At 38.9% G+C, this 22238-nt stretch overlaps 1 protein-coding gene across 5 annotated transcripts in view; it reads left to right on the top strand.

Annotated features, from left to right (window-relative positions):
• The first annotated feature begins 72 nt into the window (after positions 1-72).
• The window catches only part of LOC128239338 (UBX domain-containing protein 11-like), a 29124-nt gene continuing 6958 nt past the window's right edge, over positions 73-22238 (top strand). The window contains exons 1-11 of one of the 5 annotated variants that reach the window (XM_052955952.1): positions 73-146; positions 341-416; positions 3664-3684; positions 4856-4893; positions 5205-5363; positions 6124-6162; positions 7167-7264; positions 7799-7853; positions 8243-8319; positions 9598-9691; positions 9817-9950. In XM_052955952.1, the coding sequence (XP_052811912.1) occupies positions 352-416; positions 3664-3684; positions 4856-4893; positions 5205-5363; positions 6124-6162; positions 7167-7264; positions 7799-7853; positions 8243-8319; positions 9598-9691; positions 9817-9950 (780 nt within the window). In that variant the 5' untranslated portion in view covers positions 73-146; positions 341-351. Of the gene's footprint in view, positions 147-340; positions 417-3663; positions 3685-4855; positions 4915-5204; positions 5364-6123; positions 6163-7166; positions 7265-7798; positions 7854-8242; positions 8320-9597; positions 9692-9816; positions 9951-22238 lie in introns of all 5 variants that reach the window. The other 4 variants (XM_052955950.1, XM_052955955.1, XM_052955951.1 and 1 more) reach the window with 4 other exon arrangements.

Below are 22238 nucleotides of genomic sequence, written 5' to 3'. Positions count from 1 at the left end.
TTTTATCGGCCACGTTTCCAAACCGTTATTGCATGGGCCACTTTGACTCGAAACATCAAGCACCTGCGCAAGCGCGATCACGTTTCCGGTGTCATGGCGAAGTAGGATGTAAACAACAAAATATTTTTTAAAGGAACGTTGTGCTTGTACGTCAAATATGTTTATAGTCCATGAATATTGCTTTGACTTAATTTCTGACTTTATTTGCCAATTGTAAGCTCTGAAATTGACGTTTTTTATGTAACTTTTTAAACACACTGGTGTGTATCCGATCGGTTTCTTATGTAAACAAAAACTAGATGCAATTTCGGACATGTATTCAATTTTGTTGTCATTTCAGTGAATGTCATCATGAGTGGACCCCTTTCCAGCTTGAGAAAGTCACAAAAACATCCAATGTTTGGATCAAATATGGGGTAATTTTGATGGATACACATATTTTTATGTACTTTTATGATATGTATTTAATAGAAACTGAAATTCAATTTTTATTAAATTATTAATGTTTAAATCCATACTGAAAATGTTCACTTTCATGATAACTGCAGTTCAAGCTGCTATTATTGATAAATTTTCACATGTGTTACGTCACACATAATGTATCTTATACTGGCGCTAAGATGGTAACTGTTCTGATTTTCTGGTGATAAGAAGCAGTTTCTGAAAATTTTATTTTGCGACGGCTTTGAGGTGTTTATTGAGTGTTTTTTATCTGTTTACTAATTTACTAAATATAAGGCTATAATAAGAATATATTACAGTAAAATTGGATGGCTCGAGGTCACCAGGGAACGAGCCAAAACCTCGAGGGAACCGATGTTTTTCAATTTTCCAGTTTATATGAAATATCTTTAGTGTATTTTAAGTTTGAAGTCGTCAAACAGACTGTTTACCATACATGTGATAACGTCCCGGACGTCCGGGATTGTCCCGGAAATCGTATCTCTGTCACGGAGTCACGGAGGGTGCATGTTTGTCCCGGAAAGTCATAAAAAAAAAACGAAAAAAAAAATAATCTCGGAATCGGAATCGATTATCTTAATTTTACCAATGTAAGTCAGCTATTATGACTTTCCGGGACACTGGTCGTAAAACACAGGACATGTTGACACTAATCCGTTAATTGGTACGTGTGTCGTCGAGGTCATCGTCAATCACCCGATAATTGATCTATCGGCCTATTGTTGTGCTTAACGAGTGGGGGAGGGTTCTTGTATACAAATTCATTGTTTTTATATGGATTTGTTTGGTCTTATGAATGATATCTTTTAATTGATGAATTGATATTTTTCACACATTTTACCAACAAACGAGCATGAAGGTAAGTTCAAAGAAAGTGACAAAATGAGTAAAAAAAACAAAATTAAAACACGGAAAACATCCCATATTCCTTTCAAATTTCAAAGTCGATACGTCGTTATACTTTTAACAACTTACGCGTCCATAAGGAATTTTAGTGTTTTGACCTTTTTTCCGAACTATCGTGTGTATTTTTACGCCGAAATAAAACTGACGATATGGGGTTTACAGGTGGTTATATAGAGTGCTTTAATCACGTGACCATGGTAAGTCACGTGATCGCTTTATACAGCCGATTGTTGACACGTCTCTATCAAAATTATATGCATCTCCAATTGGAAAAAAGCTCATCGACTGGAAAATCTTTATCGTCTGGAAAATATTGTGTGTCATAAATTGCAAACGTTTTAAATGTGATGAAAAAATAAATATTTTGTAACGCATGTTCTCAAAAGCGCGGGAAAACAGGTGCCCGTATAGTTGTTTATTTCCTGTTTTGATGAAACCGAAAGTAGACTGCATATCCTCCTGGTTAGCACTTCATTTAATGCCTGGGAAAATATCTGGTGGTTTTATTTTTTCAAGAAAATGCAGAAAAAAAACAACCATGTCAAGTAAAAAATACGTCTTGGCAGTCAAAATAGGTACATTTTCCCGACGTTAAAAACGACTAAAATAGCCCCAGATATGCTATAGAATGCACCACAGACGTTCCCCATTTAAAAAAAATTCCAAAACCCCCCTAGTGTGCGTTGACATTACGATGGGTGTCCCGGAATCGACCCAAGAAATTATCACATGTATGCTGTTTACTAAGACACCGATTATGTGTTGCACTGTGGAAATCGCTAATATGTTCAAAGGTTGACGTAAACTAAATGTAAAATGCAAAAGAAAAAATAATAAATGAATAAATAGAAATGTTTATTTTAACAAAAAAGCACATTTTTGTAACAAGCAACATTTGAATGACAGTACATATTGCGGCATTAGTCAGATTTAAGTTTCGCAAAATCAAGGATTGTTGATTGGCGCATCTTGTTGGTTTCTCGAAATTGTTCAATCCTAATGTGACGTGACAGCGTACAGAGCGTCTGAAGATCACGGTCAGCATCGGCAGTGAATTCAAAGAACCTTCTGACCACATCTAAAGCGTTAACTTCTCGTCATTAACTTCTCATAATTATCATCTCAAATGCCCATATCAACTAATATCGGTCATGCGTTAACAGTGAAAAACGTTTTTTCACACATTATCAAATTGCCTTTCAACTGTCATTGCAATTTTTACAACTTGCGAAAATTTTAACACCTAGCAATTGTTTGTTTATTTTGGAACAAGCGTTCGGGGAAAAGTGTGAAATTATGTCCACGAGGAAGCCATAAGGTTTTGTGCATGATTTGTGTACTTCGGACCGAGGATATTGCTCGACTGCTCGACATAATAAAGGTTTCGATGCAGCGTGGATATATTTTATATGAAAATTGAAGGAAAAAAGTTTGGTACCAAGCTCCCACCTCGAGGGAAGGCCGGTTCTCGAACGACCGCTTGTTTGAAGGAACACAGTTTCACTGTATTTAATTTTAAGTATTTACAAAAAAACAACAACCTATAATTTCGAATCAATATGTCTTAAAAGTCAAATTATTTATTTATATTATTTTAATTCATTTCTTTAAGAAACTTGTGTTTTTAAACATTTAAGTGAATGTGGGTGTGAAACTAGCACGGCTATAATGTTCGCAATATGTACACAATACTCATTGTTTGTAACAGTCATTTTAGGAAAACCTTGTAGCTTTTATTAGATCTGCAAAAAAAGTTCACATGCATGCGCATACGGTGGGCGTGACGACCCCCTAAGTGTGAGTTTATGTACAAAATGAAAAATAAACCTGAAACATAAAATAATAATAATAATAACTTACATAAATCGGTATGAACTTCAGCTTTTGAGTGCCTAGTAACCATGAAATTTAATTGCAGTACCTTCTTTAAGAAGATCTAAAGAAAGTATGCAAAAAAGCAATATGTCTGAAACTGCTTTCTGTCAGAAACTGCTTCTCAACCAGTAGGGTTTTTACAGCATGAAAGTAGAGGTTTTTAAGATTTTTTATAAGATTGTGATTTAATATACATATATGCAGGGAAATTGTCATTTAATCAAGGCAGCATATTATTAAAGAAGTATTCATATATGTTCAAATCTTAAGATATATCCCTTAATTAATTTTATCTCAAGCAAAGTTGAATACGCCATATATAGTACACTGCACCAAGGTCTACTTATCCTTTATAATGTATTTTAACATTATTTTGCTTGAAAATTTCTGACTGAATCAAATATGAAATGTTTGTTTTAGGGAAAATGATGATGTCCCTAGGTGATTATTGCTTCTGTTTTTTAACTGCACACTCCCTGATGATACCCATTCTTTATTTTTAACATTTCTGTCTTGATTATGTGTTGCTTGTTTTACCTTTAAAATTTTAGGAAATCTATTATAAGTGAAAATTTCTATGCAGTGTTGTTGTCTTTTACTGAAAATAGGGCCGAATTTGGCCCAAATAACAATCTTAAAAGTATACTTTATTCCCAAATATCGGACTCAAAATTCACAGAACTAAAATCATATTCAAATAAAGGTTGGAACCCATGATGCCAGAGAGAATATTAAGGCCCATGACTCTGGCTTTAATATTTGTAGAGTTATGTCCCCTCTTTGACTAAAAACAACAGAAGAGTGTTTGAAGAGTGTTTTTGTTCCATGCTGCTTCAGCATTTTTCTCAACAGTACATTCAGAATGTGTCATTAATTATGAATGCTATTTTTTTACAAAAAAGTTCAACTGCTGCAAGATTATTTTTGGCTAAACTATTGTTGTGTGTGGCTCAAAGTCAGATTGTAAATTTTCAGAAGAATTTAAAGAAGTTACACAATTATTTTTATATAATAGACATGGATGAGTTAGAAATAAAGTTCTGAGTTCATTATAATTTCAAAAATTGTAAAGAGAGACCTGTACTGTGATTGTGTCAGAATTTACAGGTAATTTAGTATTATCAAATAAAGCATTTTGCTTTATCTGATACTAAACTTAAAAGCATGTGATGCTTTGCACATACCGGCATGCCAGAGGGTTTATTGTGAAATGTGTGTTGTTGTTGTGTGATTGTTGCACTCCCTTTTATATTTACCTTTCTGTACATGATTGTATTCTATTTATTACATGCCATAAAGGATATGATAAAAAGTCAATACTTAGTATAATGGAGCATAATAATGTTGAATCTCTTGAGTATAACTTCGAGTTAAGATAAAATCATATAATGTCATAGAAAAGTACCTGATCTGAAAAAAATGAAGGTTTGCATGCACATTACATTTTACATGTCCTAAGATATTCTTCATTAATTAACACGAAGGATTGATGAGATGTAAAGAAACAGCGGGCTGTTATGCAGTTATGATAAATTGTTGTTTTTAAGTGGGAGTGGATTTTCTTCTTGTTGTTTTTTGTTTGTTAAAAATTGGTAGATTTCCTTTATTTTAGGCAGCGTCCAGTCCCATTTCGAAATCCCCACTACACAGGTAGGACTGTATCAGAGATTGGTAGGAATTTCATTATGGTAATAAAGATTGATATTGATCAGAATGGTAAAGATGAAGCCCAGAATTAGAATTATGGTTAATGTTTATTGAAATATTAGTTTATTACCAGTTTCAATATAGTGAAGAAGTCCAATGATTACTTTATTAATGAATCAAGTAGATGTTTTATATTCGAAGTAGTACCATACAGTTAACATTTTAAGAAAACTGTGATACAAGGTTGTGCTAAAATACTTATCAATGTATTTGTCATACTTAGAATCTTTTGAAACACACTCTATTTACACTAGATGATGAGAGCAAACTACTGGATGAGATCACAGGTCACATGACCACTCAGAAACTGAAGACGCGTGACCCATTCACAGGAGGACTTCCCAGACTGCCTGACCTGTCTCCACGTGCGGCACAGGGGTTTGGGATGGCACCTAAGGGTGTTGCTGCTCAAGGTAAGGGAGTGCTGAAGAATGTTTCATATCTTTTTATTGGTTTACTTTTTTCGAATGTCTAAATTTATAATGTAATTACCGGTGTGAGATATTGTCATTTGTTGATTGACAGTTATTTGTTGTTGTTTTTTGGGCATTCACAAAATCATTGAAGAGTTAAGCGCACCTATTAAGTGATGATCTTATTCTATATGAAGTGTAAGTTTGTAGTTTTTGCCACTGAGCTTTTCTGTTTTACAATGAATAAAATGAGATATTTTCATTGTCTTGATGTCATTTTCATCAGGGTACAAACACCTTGGCCATAGCTAAAATGAAATTCAAATATTCAAAGAAACTTGTTTCCAGATACAATTTGCACATAATTATACAGCAAGGCCCATAATTCTGCTTTTAATGATTGTTGAGTAATGCCCCTTTTTGGCCATATTAACTTGTAATGTGGGAAATAACATTTAACAGTATTGCATGGTTATAAATGTTTGATTTGGAACTCTGTACTGTCTTCAGAATATGGTACATGAGTACATAGTTAAAATGTGTCAATCAATAATCAGCATGGTACCTTGCATGTTAGATCTTTTCATGTTCATCATTCATACGTTGCTTGATAGATTAATTTGGAGAAAGTGTATGATGCATGTATGCAGGATGAAATGTGTATAACATAGTTCATCAGACTCATGTTCCACCTATGGATGCCATTTATCTCACCTCTACACTGCATGCCTGTGTCCTGTATGCCAAACATGAATTTCAGGACTGGAAAGGTCGTACACTGACCTTGATGACACAAATAGTAAGTCCGAGTGCAAAAAGCCTCCCTGCCATCTCTAGATAAATAGAGTATCTGTATTAATTGTCTAGATCAATAATGAAGCCTTCTTTATCTTTAATATATGTATTCTCTCCTTATATATAATACTATGTCAGCTCTATAGATGACATACAATGACTACATAATGTAATTGGCTAACACCGTAATTTCTTGTTTTGGCGTGTCTGTTACCTGTCTAATTAAGTGCTATATTTTTGTATTAGTATGTTTGTTGTTCATTGTGCTGCTCGGCTATTTGCCCACATTTTTTTTTTTGGTCATTAATGATATGATAGAACTGATAACAATACTATACTATATCTTTTTGTACATATAATACATTTGTATGTTCTATTTGTAACACTTTATATATAAAAAAAAAATAACGTCTTACCCTGAACCAAATATAAAAAAGTAAGTATTAACCTCTTATTTTAGTACTTAAGGCTTTCTATCTTATCTCTTTGATGGTGATGGTACATTTACCTACAGGAAAAACCTTTTTTTTCTGTATAGAAATACTGTAAATGGATCATAAACAGTGAATAATAGCGTCTAAATTACATGCTAGTTTTGCTTAAATAAGTTGTTAGTTTTTTTGTTGAAATTTCAAGTTTTAGAAATAATACTTCAAGAGAAGCTTTATTTCATTATGTATCATTATGATTTAGTTTTATGTTAAACTATTTTGATGCTGTTCTATATAAATCAGCAGAGACATTTTTGTCACAAGAAGCTTTCTTGACGATACAAATAGTTGCCTAAAGTCTTTATTTATGCAGAAATATATTTGACCTCAATTATGTTTATCCTCTTGCTTGGAGTAGTTTTGTGTGGCAGGCATCTTCATTTGATTCATTAAAAAATGAATATTTTTCAAACAAAAATGCATACTATCGAACAAACTTGAGATGCTTTTGATTATTTTACACATTGAAAGTTTTGATTTTACATACTAGCAAGATTTGACCTCGCAATAATTTCAGCTCCTCCAAGTGACCATGAGCTGATGTCAACCATGATGAGTCGTATCACTCAACTAGAAGCCAAGATGGCTTATCAGGCAAAGGAACTCGCAGATAAGGTACAGTTTGTGCTTTTACTAACTTTTTTTGTAAGTTTGTAAAAACAGCAGTAGGTGAAATGGATGCAATAATCTCAACATTGACAATAAACAATATTTGAATTTTTATTTATTCCGTGTTTGTTTGCTCTTGTTAATAGTAAATCTTGATTTTTTGTTGATCACAGTAAATGTTTGGCTGCTGTATTTGTACTTTTCATTTCATGATTGAATGAAGTTTTCATGGTGTTAGTGAAAAAAGTTAGTTTTTATTATATTTTTTACCAAAGTAAAGTTGCATTGTATTATTGAATTAAGTGTAGTTTTCATTGTATTATTTAGTTGAAGCGAAAGATCTTAGGTTGTTAGTGTTTGGTGCCCCATGTTTGAAATACAGGAACCTTAAGACAGTTTGAGTGAGAGACATCTAGCTTGTACAAGTTTTTGAAAAAAAAAATCATTATAAAGAACAAGTGCTATTAAATATTCTTGACCTTGGTAATTACTTTCAGGATGGAAACTCCAAGTTTTATATCATATGCTTCTCTGTTTTAGGAGAAGAAAATCAAAGTATTGTCAGAGAAAAACAAATTGCTTCAAAAAGCTCAAGGTAACTCAAAGATTTATGTCATCTAAATTACTAATCTTTCATATAAATAATGTAAGAAACTTTAATGTAATATAAGGAAAGCATTTTACGTAAAAGAAAACAACACATACAGCAAGTGCAAAAACTTGAATCTCGGCCATAACTAAAAAGCTGTTCAAGATGTTTAAATGAAACTTAGTACACTAGTTACCAAGGACAATACACACATATATAACAAGACTCACAACTCTGACTTTAATAAATGTCATGATATGGCCCTTGTTCGACTGGGAAAAAAAACAATAGAGCTTTGGCTTGTAATAGGAAGGCGCCATTGTTTGTATTTTCATAGTGTCTATTTCTAAGCAACACACGAACTTTAGTTGTAAATTTGAAATGTCCGTTTTCAGAGAATGACTCTTACACACAGACTGCAGAGCTAGAAAACAAGTGTTATGAGCTTCAGGAACAGATTCATCAAATGGAGGTCTGTATAGCTGCTTATCGCTGGAGATTGTGCATGTCTATCACAAGTATTGTCCTAACAAACCCTTGGTGCTTGGTTACATGGAAGGCTGTATGTTGGGTTGGGAGCTTGCTAATCCCCAGTACTGTCTGCCTGTACCCCAATAAATAGGTCTAGCAAATATGCATTGGTTTTACCTAATGTAAGCTCTTCTAGATCTGTTCAGGTTTTGCTTTGCCACAGCCATATGTTTATGTTCATGTTTTATGTTCCATGGTATAGCTTCATAATGTTTTCACTATATTGGGCTTTATGGCAAAAATTCCAGCTGTTCTATTTGAATGAGATAAATAAGATTTAAGACGATATTGTAATTACAACATGTAACATACCTTAGTGTGTTACAGTCATCGAAATTGGACTTCAGGATGAACAAGCCCGAATTCTAATACTATTGCTTGGCATCAAATTTTTTAACAAGCCCTGCTATATATTATTCAGAATTTGAGCAAGCCCGAAAGACATATATCCAGTACAGGGCTTGCGTCTTGTGTTAATTTCGACCACTGGTGTTACATTCAATAAATAAAATTAATGCAGTCAAGGAAGCAGAGAATAAGCTAGAGAAAAACTATGGAATATGTGCAAATAGACAAAATTTAAATACAGGGGCTTGTTTCACAAAAGAAACAACAGGCAATAACATCATATCAAACCTCAAATCCTTCAAGGGTGTAATCCAATCTTACAGTGAATAATATGAACAATCCAATGAAATAGCAGATAAGTTTATGTTTAATCTATTATGGTACGTTAATTTTTCTTAAAACCAGGCCCTTTCTTATATATCACATGCAGTTTTGCAGACCTTCCTGGTAATGAAAAGGCTAAAGAAAAACTGAAAATGTTCCATTTGAAATGGATAAAATTAAATTGTCAGTGCCACTTAGAATTAAATAATTAGAGAAAAAAATGAAAGTGAGTATATAACTATGAAAGAGTCTCAAATAATGTCTGATAAATTCCTGAGCTCCGAAGCAACATAGAATTTTAGGTATTCAGAATGTCACATGACATGCAAACTTCTTAATGACATTGTGCGCGCTTAATTTAGATGATATTATTTCGGTTTTGTTGCATTTTGTAATTGAGATAAATACACTTTTTATCATTCTGGGGGTTAAAAATGGTCGAAACAAATTGAGAATAATCATTTGGATATACATACTAAAAATAAGTTTACATCATTAAAACATAATGAGATTTCAAATTCTATATAAGATAAATGCATGTTTGCAGACATTCCTAGCAGACTATGGGATGGTGTGGGTCGGGGAAGAGACAGGAAACAACTCGGACGATGACGATAGTGAGGACGAGTTATGGAGACCTGGTAAACTTGATATCAATTTGTACAAATAATGTTCCCTTATACTCAGCATCTACTGTTATACTGTGATACTCAGTGGATATTTCCTTGCATCGTAAATAAACTGTTGACTATTTTCTATGCTTCAGCGTCCTCAGTATCACAACAGCCAACATTTAAAGTGGACTACAACAAACTCATAGAGAACATCAGAGACTTGAATGCACTGGCAGGGGAGGGAAGTGCGTTCATAACACAGACAAAAGATGGAGCTAGGTTAAAGGTATTGCTATTGTTTATTTAATAGAAACATCCACTTGGTGGCATGGTCAGTCATAATTTCTTAGGTTGTATTAGATAAAAATCAAGAAATGGTTCAGTATCCTCTATATGAATCAATGTCAATGCTAGTAAGTTAAGAATGTGGCTCCAGGTCCAAAGCACAGGCTAGTAATAGTTGAGATATGAACAAGCACATATAATGTACCAGGAAATAGGCAACCATTCTCTGTAATCCTTCCATTGTGCAGTTTCTGTAGAATATGGCTCCTGGGCTCAATTTCTCGAAACTTCTTAAGTCCCTTATAACAGGATTAAGCTAATGTCACTATTTTTGTTGTTTTATAAAATGTGTTATATTTACTTCTTCAAGAATGTTTAGAAATTATTTAGGAATCAACTGTATGATTTTCAGAATAAACCATTTTTCATTTATCAAAATCCATTTTCAGTATTATTTTGGCTTATTGAAATAAGCGACTTAAGCCTGTTAAGCTTAAGAAGTTTCGAGAAATTGGGGCCTGGTCCGAGGCACAGGCTAGTGCTAGTTGAGAGATAAACAAGCACATTGTATGTACCAGGAAATAGGCAACTGGTCTCAGTAATCCATCCATTGCGCAGTTTCTGTAAAATATGGCTCCTGGTCCCAAGCACAGGCTAGTGCTAGTTAAGAGATAAACAAGCACATAGTATGTACCAGGAAATAGGCAACCATTCTCTGTTATCCTGCCATTGTGCAGTTTCTGTAGAATATGGCCCCTGGTCCCAAGCACAGGCTAGTGCTAGTTGAGAGATAAACAAGCACATAGTATGTACCAGGAAATAGGCAATCATTCTCTGTTATCCTTCTGTTGTGCAGTTTCCTTAGAATGTGGCCCCTGGTCCCAAGCACAGGCTAGTGCTAGTTTAGAGATAAACATGCACATATTATGTACCGGGAAATAGGCAACCAGTCTGTAGTATCCTTTCATTGGGTGGACAGTTTCCGTAGAATATGGCCCCTGGTCCCAAGCACAGGCTAGTGCTAGTTGAGAGATAAACAAACACATAGTATGTACCAGGAAATAGGCAACCAGTCTCTGTTATCCTTCCGTTGTGCAGTTTCTGTAGTATATGGCTCCTGGTCCCAAGCACAGGCTAGTGCTAGTTGAGCGATAAACAAGCACATAGTATGTACCAGGAAATAGGCAACCATTCTCTATCATCCTTCCATTGTGCAGTTCCTGTAGAAACTGGCTCCTGGTCCCTAGCAGAGGCTAGTGCTAGTTGAGAGATAAACAAGAACATAGTATGTACCAGGAAATAGGCAACCAGTCTTTATTGTTCTTCCATTGCACAGTTTCTGTAGAATATGGCTCCTGGTCCCAAGCACAGGCTAGTGCTAGTTGAGAGATAAACAAGCACATAGTATGTACCAGGAAATAGGCAACCATTCTCTGTAATCCTTCCGTTGTGCAGTTTCTGTAGAATATGGCTCCTGGTCCCAAGCACAGGCTAGTGCTAGTTGAGAGATAAACAAGCATGTAGTATGTACCAGGAAATAGGCAACCATTCTCTGTAATCCTTCCGTTGTGCAGTTTCTGTAGAATATGGCTCCTGGTCCCAAGCACAGGCTAGTGCTAGTTGAGAGATAAACAAACACATAGTATGTACCAGGAAATTGGCAACCATTTTCTGTTATCCTTCCAGTGCGCAGTTTCTGTAGAATATGGTTCCTGATCCCAAGCAAAGGCTAGTGCTAGTTGAGAGATAAACAAGCACATAGTATGTACCAGGAAATAGGCAACCGATCTCTGTAATCCTTCCGTTCTGCAGTTTCTGTACAATATGGCTCCTGGTCCCAAGCACAGGCTAGTGCTAGTTGAGAGATAAACAAGCACATTGTATGTACCAGGAAATAGGCAACTGGTCTCTGTAATCCATCCATTGTGCAGTTTGAGCAGAATATGGCCCCTGGTCCCTAGCACAGGCTAGTGCTAGTTGAGAGATAAACAAGCACAAAGTATGTACCAGGAAATAGGCAACCATTCTCTATCATCCTTCCATTGCACAGTTTCTGTAGAATATGGCTCCTGGTCCCTAGCACAGGCTAGTGCTAGTTGAGAGATAAACAAGCACATAGTATGTACCAGGAAATAGGCAATCATTCTGTAGTATCCTTTCATTGGGTGGGCAGTTTCTGTAGAATATGGCTCCTGGTCCCTTGCACAGGCTAGTGCTAGTTGAGAGATAAACAAGCACATAGTATGTACCAGGAAATAGGCAACCCTATATCAATCTTCCATTGTCCAGTTCCTGTAGAATATGGCTCCTGGTTTCAAGCACAGGCTAGTGCTAGTTGAGGGATAAACAAGCAGGTAGTATGTACCAGAAAACAGCAAACCAGTCTTTATTGTCCTTCTATTGCGCAGTTTCTATAAAATATGGCTTCTGGTCCCTAGCACAGGCTAGTGCTAGTTGAGCGATAAACAAGCACAAAGTATGTACCAGGAAATAGGCAACTGGTCTCAGTAATCCATCAATTGTGCAGTTTCTGTAAAATATGGCCTCTGGTCCCAAGCACAGGCTAGTGCTAGTTGAGTGATAAACAAGCACATAGTATGTACCAGGAAATAGGCAACCAGTCTATAGTATCCTTTCATTGGGTGGGCAGTTCCTGTAAAATATGGCTCCTGGTCCCTAGCACAGGCTAGTGCTAGTTGAGTGATAAACAAGCACGTCGTATGTACCAGGAAATAGGCAACCATTCTCTGTAATCATTACATTGTGCAGTTTCTGTACAGTATGGCTTCTGGTCCCAGGCACAGGCTAGTGCTAGTTGAGAGATAAACAAGCATGTAGTATGTACCAGGAAATAGGCAACCATTCTCTGCAATCCTTACATTGTGCAGTTTCTGTAGAATATGGCCCCTGGTCCCAAACACAGGCTAGTGCTAGTTGAGAGATAAACAAGCACATAGTATGTACCAGGAAATAGGCAATCATTCTGTAGTATCCTTTCATTGGGTGGGCAGTTTCTGTAGAATATGGCTCCTGGTCCCTAGCACAGGCTAGTGCTAGTTGAGAGATAAACAAGCACATAGTATGTACCAGGAAATAGGCAACCCTATATCAATCTTCCATTTTGCAGTTCCTGTAGAATATGGCTCCTGGTTTCAAGCACAGGCTAGTGCTAGTTGAGGGATAAACAAGCAGGTAGTATGTACCAGAAAACAGCAAACCAGTCTTTATTGTCCTTCTATTGCGCAGTTTCTATAGAATATGGCTCCTGGTCCCTAGCACAGGCTAGTGCTAGTTGAGCGATAAACAAGCACAAAGTATGTACCAGGAAATAGGCAACTGGTCTCAGTAATCCATCCATTGTGCAGTTTCTGTAAAATATGGCCCCTGGTCCCAAGCACAGGCTAGTGCTAGTTGAGAGATAAACAAGCACATAGTATGTACCAGGAAATAGGCAACCATTCTCTGCAATCCTTACATTGTGCAGTTTCTGTAGAATATGGCCCCTGATCCCAAACACAGGCTAGTGCTAGTTGAGAGATAAACAAGCACATAGTATGTACCAGAAAATAGGCAACCATTCTCTGTAATCCTTCCGTTGTGCAGTTTCTGTAGAATATGGCTCCTGGTCCCTAGCACAGGCTAGTGCTAGTTGAGAGATAAACAAGCAAATAGTATGTACCAGGAAATAGGCAACCATTCTCTGTAACCCTTCCGTTATGCAGTTTCTGTAAAATATGGCTCCTGGTCCCTTGCACAGGCTAGTGCTAGTTGAGAGATAAACAAGCACATAGTATGTACCAGGAAATAGGCAACTGGTCTCTGTTATCCATCCATTGTGCAGTTTCAGCAGAATATGGCTCCTGGTTCCAAGCACAGGCTAGTGCTAGTTGAGCGATAAACAAGCACAAAGTATGTACCAGGAAATAGGCAACTGGTCTCAGTAATCCATCCATTGTGCAGTTTCTGTAAAATATGGCCCCTGGTCCCAAGCACAGGCTAGTGCTAGTTGAGAGATAAACAAGCACATAGTATGTACCAGGAAATAGGCAACCAGTCTATTGTATCCTTTCATTGGGTGGGCAGTTCCTGTAAAATATGGCTCCTGGTCCCTAGCACAGGCTAGTGCTAGTTGAGTGATAAACAAGCACGTAGTATGTACCAGGAAATAGGCAACCATTCTCTGTAATCCTTCCATTGTGCAGTTTCTGTACAATATGGCTCCTGGTCCCAAGGACAGGCTAGTGCTAGTTGAGAGATAAACAAGCATGTAGTATGTACCAGGAAATAGGCAACCGGTATCTGTAATCATTACATTGTGCAGTTTCTGTAGAATATGGCTCCTGGTCCCAAGCACAGGCTAGTGCTAGTTGAGAGATAAACAAGCACATAGTATGTACCAGGAAATAGGCAACCATTCTCTGCAATCCTTACATTGTGCAGTTTCTGTAGAATATGGCCCCTGGTCCCAAACACAGGCTAGTGCTTGTTGAGAGATAAACAAGCACATAGTATGTACCAGGAAATAGGCAACCGGTATCTGTAATCATTACATTGTGCAGTTTCTGTAGAATATGGCTCCTGGTCCCAGGCACAGGCTAGTGCTAGTTGAGAGATAAACAAGCACATAGTATGTACCAGGAAATAGGCAACCGGTATCTGTAATCATTACATTGTGCAGTTTCTGTAGAATATGGCTCCTGGTCCCAGGCACAGGCTAGTGCTAGTTGAGAGATAAACAAGCACATAGTATGTACCAGGAAATAGGCAACCCTATATCAATCTTCCATTGTGCAGTTCCTGTAGAATATGGCTCCTGGTTTCAAGCACAGGCTAGTGCTAGTTGAGAGATAAACAAGCATGTAGTATGTACCAGGAAATAGGCAACCGGTATCTGTAATCATTACATTGTGCAGTTTCTGTAGAATATGGCTCCTGGTCCCAGGCACAGGCTAGTGCTAGTTGAGAGATAAACAAGCACATAGTATGTACCAGGAAATAGGCAACCATTCTCTGCAATCCTTACATTGTGCAGTTTCTGTAGAATATGGCCCCTGGTCCCAAACACAGGCTAGTGCTAGTTGAGAGATAAACAAGCACATAGTATGTACCAGGAAATAGGCAATCATTCTGTAGTATCCTTTCATTGGGTGGGCAGTTTCTGTAGAATATGGCTCCTGGTCCCAGGCACAGGCTAGTGCTAGTTGAGAGATAAACAAGCACATAGTATGTACCAGGAAATAGGCAACCCTATATCAATCTTCCATTGTGCAGTTCCTGTAGAATATGGCTCCTGGTTTCAAGCACAGGCTAGTGCTAGTTGAGGGATAAACAAGCAGGTAGTATGTACCAGAAAACAGCAAACCAGTCTTTATTGTCCTTCTATTGCGCAGTTTCTATAGAATATGGCTCCTGGTCCCTAGCACAGGCTAGTTCTAGTTGAGCGATAAACAAGCACAAAGTATGTACCAGGAAATAGGCAACTGGTCTCAGTAATCCATCCATTGTGCAGTTTCTGTAAAATATGGCCCCTGGTCCCAAGCACAGGCTAGTGCTAGTTGAGAGATAAACAAGCACATAGTATGTACCAGGAAATAGGCAACCATTCTCTGCAATCCTTACATTGTGCAGTTTCTGTAGAATATGGCCCCTGATCCCAAACACAGGCTAGTGCTAGTTGAGAGATAAACAAGCACATAGTATGTACCAGAAAATAGGCAACCATTCTCTGTAATCCTTCCGTTGTGCAGTTTCTGTAGAATATGGCTCCTGGTCCCTAGCACAGGCTAGTGCTAGTTGAGAGATAAACAAGCAAATAGTATGTACCAGGAAATAGGCAACCATTCTCTGTAACCCTTCCGTTATGCAGTTTCTGTAAAATATGGCTCCTGGTCCCTTGCACAGGCTAGTGCTAGTTGAGAGATAAACAAGCACATAGTATGTACCAGGAAATAGGCAACTGGTCTCTGTTATCCATCCATTGTGCAGTTTCAGCAGAATATGGCTCCTGGTTCCAAGCACAGGCTAGTGCTAGTTGAGCGATAAACAAGCACAAAGTATGTACCAGGAAATAGGCAACTGGTCTCAGTAATCCATCCATTGTGCAGTTTCTGTGAAATATGGCCCCTGGTCCCAAGCACAGGCTAGTGCTAGTTGAGAGATAAACAAGCACATAGTATGTACCAGGAAATAGGCAACCAGTCTATTGTATCCTTTCATTGGGTGGGCAGTTCCTGTAAAATATGGCTCCTGGTCCCTAGCACAGGCTAGTGCTAGTTGAGTGATAAACAAGCACGTAGTATGTACCAGAAAATAGGCAACCATTCTCTGTAATCCTTCCATTGTGCAGTTTCTGTACAATATGGCTCCTGGTCCCAAGGACAGGCTAGTGCTAGTTGAGAGATAAACAAGCATGTAGTATGTACCAGGAAATAGGCAACCGGTATCTGTAATCATTACATTGTGCAGTTTCTGTAGAATATGGCTCCTGGTCCCAAGCACAGGCTAGTGCTAGTTGAGAGATAAACAAGCACATAGTATGTACCAGGAAATAGGCAACCATTCTCTGCAATCCTTACATTGTGCAGTTTCTGTAGAATATGGCCCCTGGTCCCAAACACAGGCTAGTGCTTGTTGAGAGATAAACAAGCACATAGTATGTACCAGGAAATAGGCAACCGGTATCTGTAATCATTACATTGTGCAGTTTCTGTAGAATATGGCTCCTGGTCCCAGGCACAGGCTAGTGCTAGTTGAGAGATAAACAAGCACATAGTATGTACCAGGAAATAGGCAACCGGTATCTGTAATCATTACATTGTGCAGTTTCTGTAGAATATGGCTCCTGGTCCCAGGCACAGGCTAGTGCTAGTTGAGAGATAAACAAGCACATAGTATGTACCAGGAAATAGGCAACCCTATATCAATCTTCCATTGTGCAGTTCCTGTAGAATATGGCTCCTGGTTTCAAGCACAGGCTAGTGCTAGTTGAGAGATAAACAAGCATGTAGTATGTACCAGGAAATAGGCAACCGGTATCTGTAATCATTACATTGTGCAGTTTCTGTAGAATATGGCTCCTGGTCCCAGGCACAGGCTAGTGCTAGTTGAGAGATAAACAAGCACATAGTATGTACCAGGAAATAGGCAACCATTCTCTGCAATCCTTACATTGTGCAGTTTCTGTAGAATATGGCCCCTGGTCCCAAACACAGGCTAGTGCTAGTTGAGAGATAAACAAGCACATAGTATGTACCAGGAAATAGGCAATCATTCTGTAGTATCCTTTCATTGGGTGGGCAGTTTCTGTAGAATATGGCTCCTGGTCCCTAGCACAGGCTAGTGCTAGTTGAGAGATAAACAAGCACATAGTATGTACCAGGAAATAGGCAACCCTATATCAATCTTCCATTGTGCAGTTCCTGTAGAATATGGCTCCTGGTTTCAAGCACAGGCTAGTGCTAGTTGAGGGATAAACAAGCAGGTAGTATGTACCAGAAAACAGCAAACCAGTCTTTATTGTCCTTCTATTGCGCAGTTTCTATAGAATATGGCTCCTGGTCCCTAGCACAGGCTAGTGCTAGTTGAGCGATAAACAAGCACAAAGTATGTACCAGGAAATAGGCAACTGGTCTCAGTAATCCATCCATTGTGCAGTTTCTGTAAAATATGGCCCCTGGTCCCAAGCACAGGCTAGTGCTAGTTGAGAGATAAACAAGCACATAGTATGTACCAGGAAATAGGCAACCATTCTCTGCAATCCTTACATTGTGCAGTTTCTGTAGAATATGGCCCCTGATCCCAAACACAGGCTAGTGCTAGTTGAGAGATAAACAAGCACATAGTATGTACCAGAAAATAGGCAACCATTCTCTGTAATCCTTCCGTTGTGCAGTTTCTGTAGAATATGGCTCCTGGTCCCTAGCACAGGCTAGTGCTAGTTGAGAGATAAACAAGCAAATAGTATGTACCAGGAAATAGGCAACCATTCTCTGTAACCCTTCCGTTATGCAGTTTCTGTAAAATATGGCTCCTGGTCCCTTGCACAGGCTAGTGCTAGTTGAGAGATAAACAAGCACATAGTATGTACCAGGAAATAGGCAACTGGTCTCTGTTATCCATCCATTGTGCAGTTTCAGCAGAATATGGCTCCTGGTTCCAAGCACAGGCTAGTGCTAGTTGAGCGATAAACAAGCACAAAGTATGTACCAGGAAATAGGCAACTGGTCTCAGTAATCCATCCATTGTGCAGTTTCTGTAAAATATGGCCCCTGGTCCCAAGCACAGGCTAGTGCTAGTTGAGAGATAAACAAGCACATAGTATGTACCAGGAAATAGGCAACCAGTCTATTGTATCCTTTCATTGGGTGGGCAGTTCCTGTAAAATATGGCTCCTGGTCCCTAGCACAGGCTAGTGCTAGTTGAGTGATAAACAAGCACGTAGTATGTACCAGGAAATAGGCAACCATTCTCTGTAATCCTTCCATTGTGCAGTTTCTGTACAATATGGCTCCTGGTCCCAAGGACAGGCTAGTGCTAGTTGAGAGATAAACAAGCATGTAGTATGTACCAGGAAATAGGCAACCGGTATCTGTAATCATTACATTGTGCAGTTTCTGTAGAATATGGCTCCTGGTCCCAAGCACAGGCTAGTGCTAGTTGAGAGATAAACAAGCACATAGTATGTACCAGGAAATAGGCAACCATTCTCTGCAATCCTTACATTGTGCAGTTTCTGTAGAATATGGCCCCTGGTCCCAAACACAGGCTAGTGCTTGTTGAGAGATAAACAAGCACATAGTATGTACCAGGAAATAGGCAACCGGTATCTGTAATCATTACATTGTGCAGTTTCTGTAGAATATGGCTCCTGGTCCCAGGCACAGGCTAGTGCTAGTTGAGAGATAAACAAGCACATAGTATGTACCAGGAAATAGGCAACCGGTATCTGTAATCATTACATTGTGCAGTTTCTGTAGAATATGGCTCCTGGTCCCAGGCACAGGCTAGTGCTAGTTGAGAGATAAACAAGCACATAGTATGTACCAGGAAATAGGCAACCATTCTCTGCAATCCTTACATTGTGCAGTTTCTGTAGAATATGGCCCCTGGTCCCAAACACAGGCTAGTGCTAGTTGAGAGATAAACAAGCACATAGTATGTACCAGGAAATAGGCAATCATTCTGTAGTATCCTTTCATTGGGTGGGCAGTTTGTGTAGAATATGGCTCCTGGTCCCTAGCACAGGCTAGTGCTAGTTGAGAGATAAACAAGCACATAGTATGTACCAGGAAATAGGCAACCCTATATCAATCTTCCATTGTGCAGTTCCTGTAGAATATGGCTCCTGGTTTCAAGCACAGGCTAGTGCTAGTTGAGGGATAAACAAGCAGGTAGTATGTACCAGAAAACAGCAAACCAGTCTTTATTGTCCTTCTATTGCTCAGTTTCTATAGAATATGGCTCCTGGTCCCTAGCACAGGCTAGTGCTAGTTGAGCGATAAACAAGCACAAAGTATGTACCAGGAAATAGGCAACTGGTCTCAGTAATCCATCCATTGTGCAGTTTCTGTAAAATATGGCCCCTGGTCCCAAGCACAGGCTAGTGCTAGTTGAGAGATAAATAAGCACATAGTATGTACCAGGAAATAGGCAACCATTCTCTGCAATCCTTACATTGTGCAGTTTCTGTAGAATATGGCCCCTGGTCCCAAACACAGGCTAGTGCTAGTTGAGAGATAAACAAGCACATAGTATGTACCAGGAAATAGGCAACCATTCTCTGTAATCCTTCCGTTGTGCAGTTTCTGTAGAATATGGCTCCTGGTCCCTAGCACAGGCTAGTGCTAGTTGAGAGATAAACAAGCAAATAATATGTACCAGGAAATAGGCAACCATTCTCTGTAATCCTTCCGTTATGCAGTTTCTGTAAAATATGGCTCCTGGTCCCTAGCACAGGCTAGTGCTAGTTGAGAGATAAACAAGCACATAGTATGTACCAGGAAATAGGCAACTGGTCTCTGTTATCCATCCATTGTGCAGTTTCAGCAGAATATGGCTCCTGGTTCCAAGCACAGGCTAGTGCTAGTTGAGCGATAAACAAGCACAAAGTATGTACCAGGAAATAGGCAACTGGTCTCAGTAATCCATCCATTGTGCAGTTTCTGTAAAATATGGCCCCTGGTCCCAAGCACAGGCTAGTGCTAGTTGAGAGATAAACAAGCACATAGTATGTACCAGGAAATAGGCAACCAGTCTATTGTATCCTTTCATTGGGTGGGCAGTTCCTGTAAAATATGGCTCCTGGTCCCTAGCACAGGCTAGTGCTAGTTGAGTGATAAACAAGCACGTAGTATGTACCAGGAAATAGGCAACCATTCTCTGTAATCCTTCCATTGTGCAGTTTCTGTACAATATGGCTCCTGGTCCCAAGGACAGGCTAGTGCTAGTTGAGAGATAAACAAGCATGTAGTATGTACCAGGAAATAGGCAACCGGTATCTGTAATCATTACATTGTGCAGTTTCTGTAGAATATGGCTCCTGGTCCCACGCACAGGCTAGTGCTAGTTGAGAGATAAACAAGCACATAGTATGTACCAGGAAATAGGCAACCATTCTCTGCAATCCTTACATTGTGCAGTTTCTGTAGAATATGGCCCCTGGTCCCAAACACAGGCTAGTGCTTGTTGAGAGATAAACAAGCACATAGTATGTACCAGGAAATAGGCAACCATTCTCTGTAATCCTTCCGTTGTGCAGTTTCTGTAGAATATGGCTCCTGGTCCCTAGCACAGGCTAGTGCTAGTTGAGAGGTAAATGAGCACATAGTATTTACTAGGAAATAGGCAACCATTCTCTGTTATCCTGCCATTGTGCAGTTTCTGTAGAATATGGCCCCTGGTCCTAAGCACAGGCTAGTGCTAGTTGAGAGATAAACAAGCACATAGTATGTACCAGGAAATAGGCAACTGGTCTCTGTAATCCATCAATTGTGCAGTTTCAGCAGAATATGGCTCCTGGTTCCAAGCACAGGCTAGTGCTAGTTGAGAGATAAACAAGCACAAAGTATGTACCAGGAAATAGGCAACCATTCTCTGTAATCCTTCTGTTGTGCAGTTTCTTTAGAATATGGCTCCTGGTTCCAAGCACAGGCTAGTACTAGTTGAGCGATAAACAAGCACATAGTATGTACTGGGAAACAGCAAACCAGTCTTTATTGTCCTTCCATTGCACAGTTTCTGTAGAATATGGCTCCTGGTCCCTAGCACAGGCTAGTGCTAGTTGAGAGATAAACAAGCAAATAGTATGTACCAGGAAATAGGCAACCATTCTCTGTAATCCTTCCGTTGTGCAGTTTCTGTAGAATATGGCCCCTGGTCCCAAGCACAGGCTTGTGCTAGTTGAGCGATAAACAAGCACATAGTATGTACTGGGAAACAGCAAATCAGTCTTTATTGTCCTTCCATTGCACAGTTTCTGTAGAATATGGCTCCTGGTCCCTAGCACAGGCTAGTGCTAGTTGAGAGATAAACAAGCACATAGTATGTACCAGGAAATAGGCAACCATTCTCTGCAATCCTTACATTGTGCAGTTTCTGTAGAATATGGCCCCTGGTCCCAAACACAGGCTAGTGCTTGTTGAGAGATAAACAAGCACATAGTATGTACCAGGAAATAGGCAACCATTCTCTGTAATCCTTCCGTTGTGCAGTTTCTGTAGAATATGGCTCCTGGTCCCTAGCACAGGCTAGTGCTAGTTGAGAGGTAAATGAGCACATAGTATTTACTAGGAAATAGGCAACCATTCTCTGTTATCCTGCCATTGTGCAGTTTCTGTAGAATATGGCCCCTGGTCCTAAGCACTGGCTAGTGCTAGTTGAGAGATAAACAAGCACATGGTATGTAAAAGGAATTAGGCAACTGGTCTCTGTAATCCATCAATTGTGCAGTTTCAGCAGAATATGGCTCCTGGTTCCAAGCACAGGCTAGTGCTAGTTGAGAGATAAACAAGCACAAAGTATGTACCAGGAAATAGGCAACCATTCTCTGTAATCCTTCTGTTGTGCAGTTTCTTTAGAATATGGCTCCTGGTTCCAAGCACAGGCTAGTACTAGTTGAGCGATAAACAAGCACATAGTATGTACTGGGAAACAGCAAACCAGTCTTTATTGTCCTTCCATTGCACAGTTTCTGTAGAATATGGCTCCTGGTCCCTAGCACAGGCTAGTGCTAGTTGAGAGATAAACAAGCAAATAGTATGTACCAGGAAATAGGCAACCATTCTCTGTAATC

This window comes from Mya arenaria, chromosome 6 (assembly GCF_026914265.1).
Source record: "Mya arenaria isolate MELC-2E11 chromosome 6, ASM2691426v1".
Classification (NCBI taxonomy): Eukaryota; Metazoa; Mollusca; class Bivalvia; order Myida; family Myidae; genus Mya; species Mya arenaria.
This window is presented reverse-complemented; position numbering and strand designations above follow the sequence as displayed.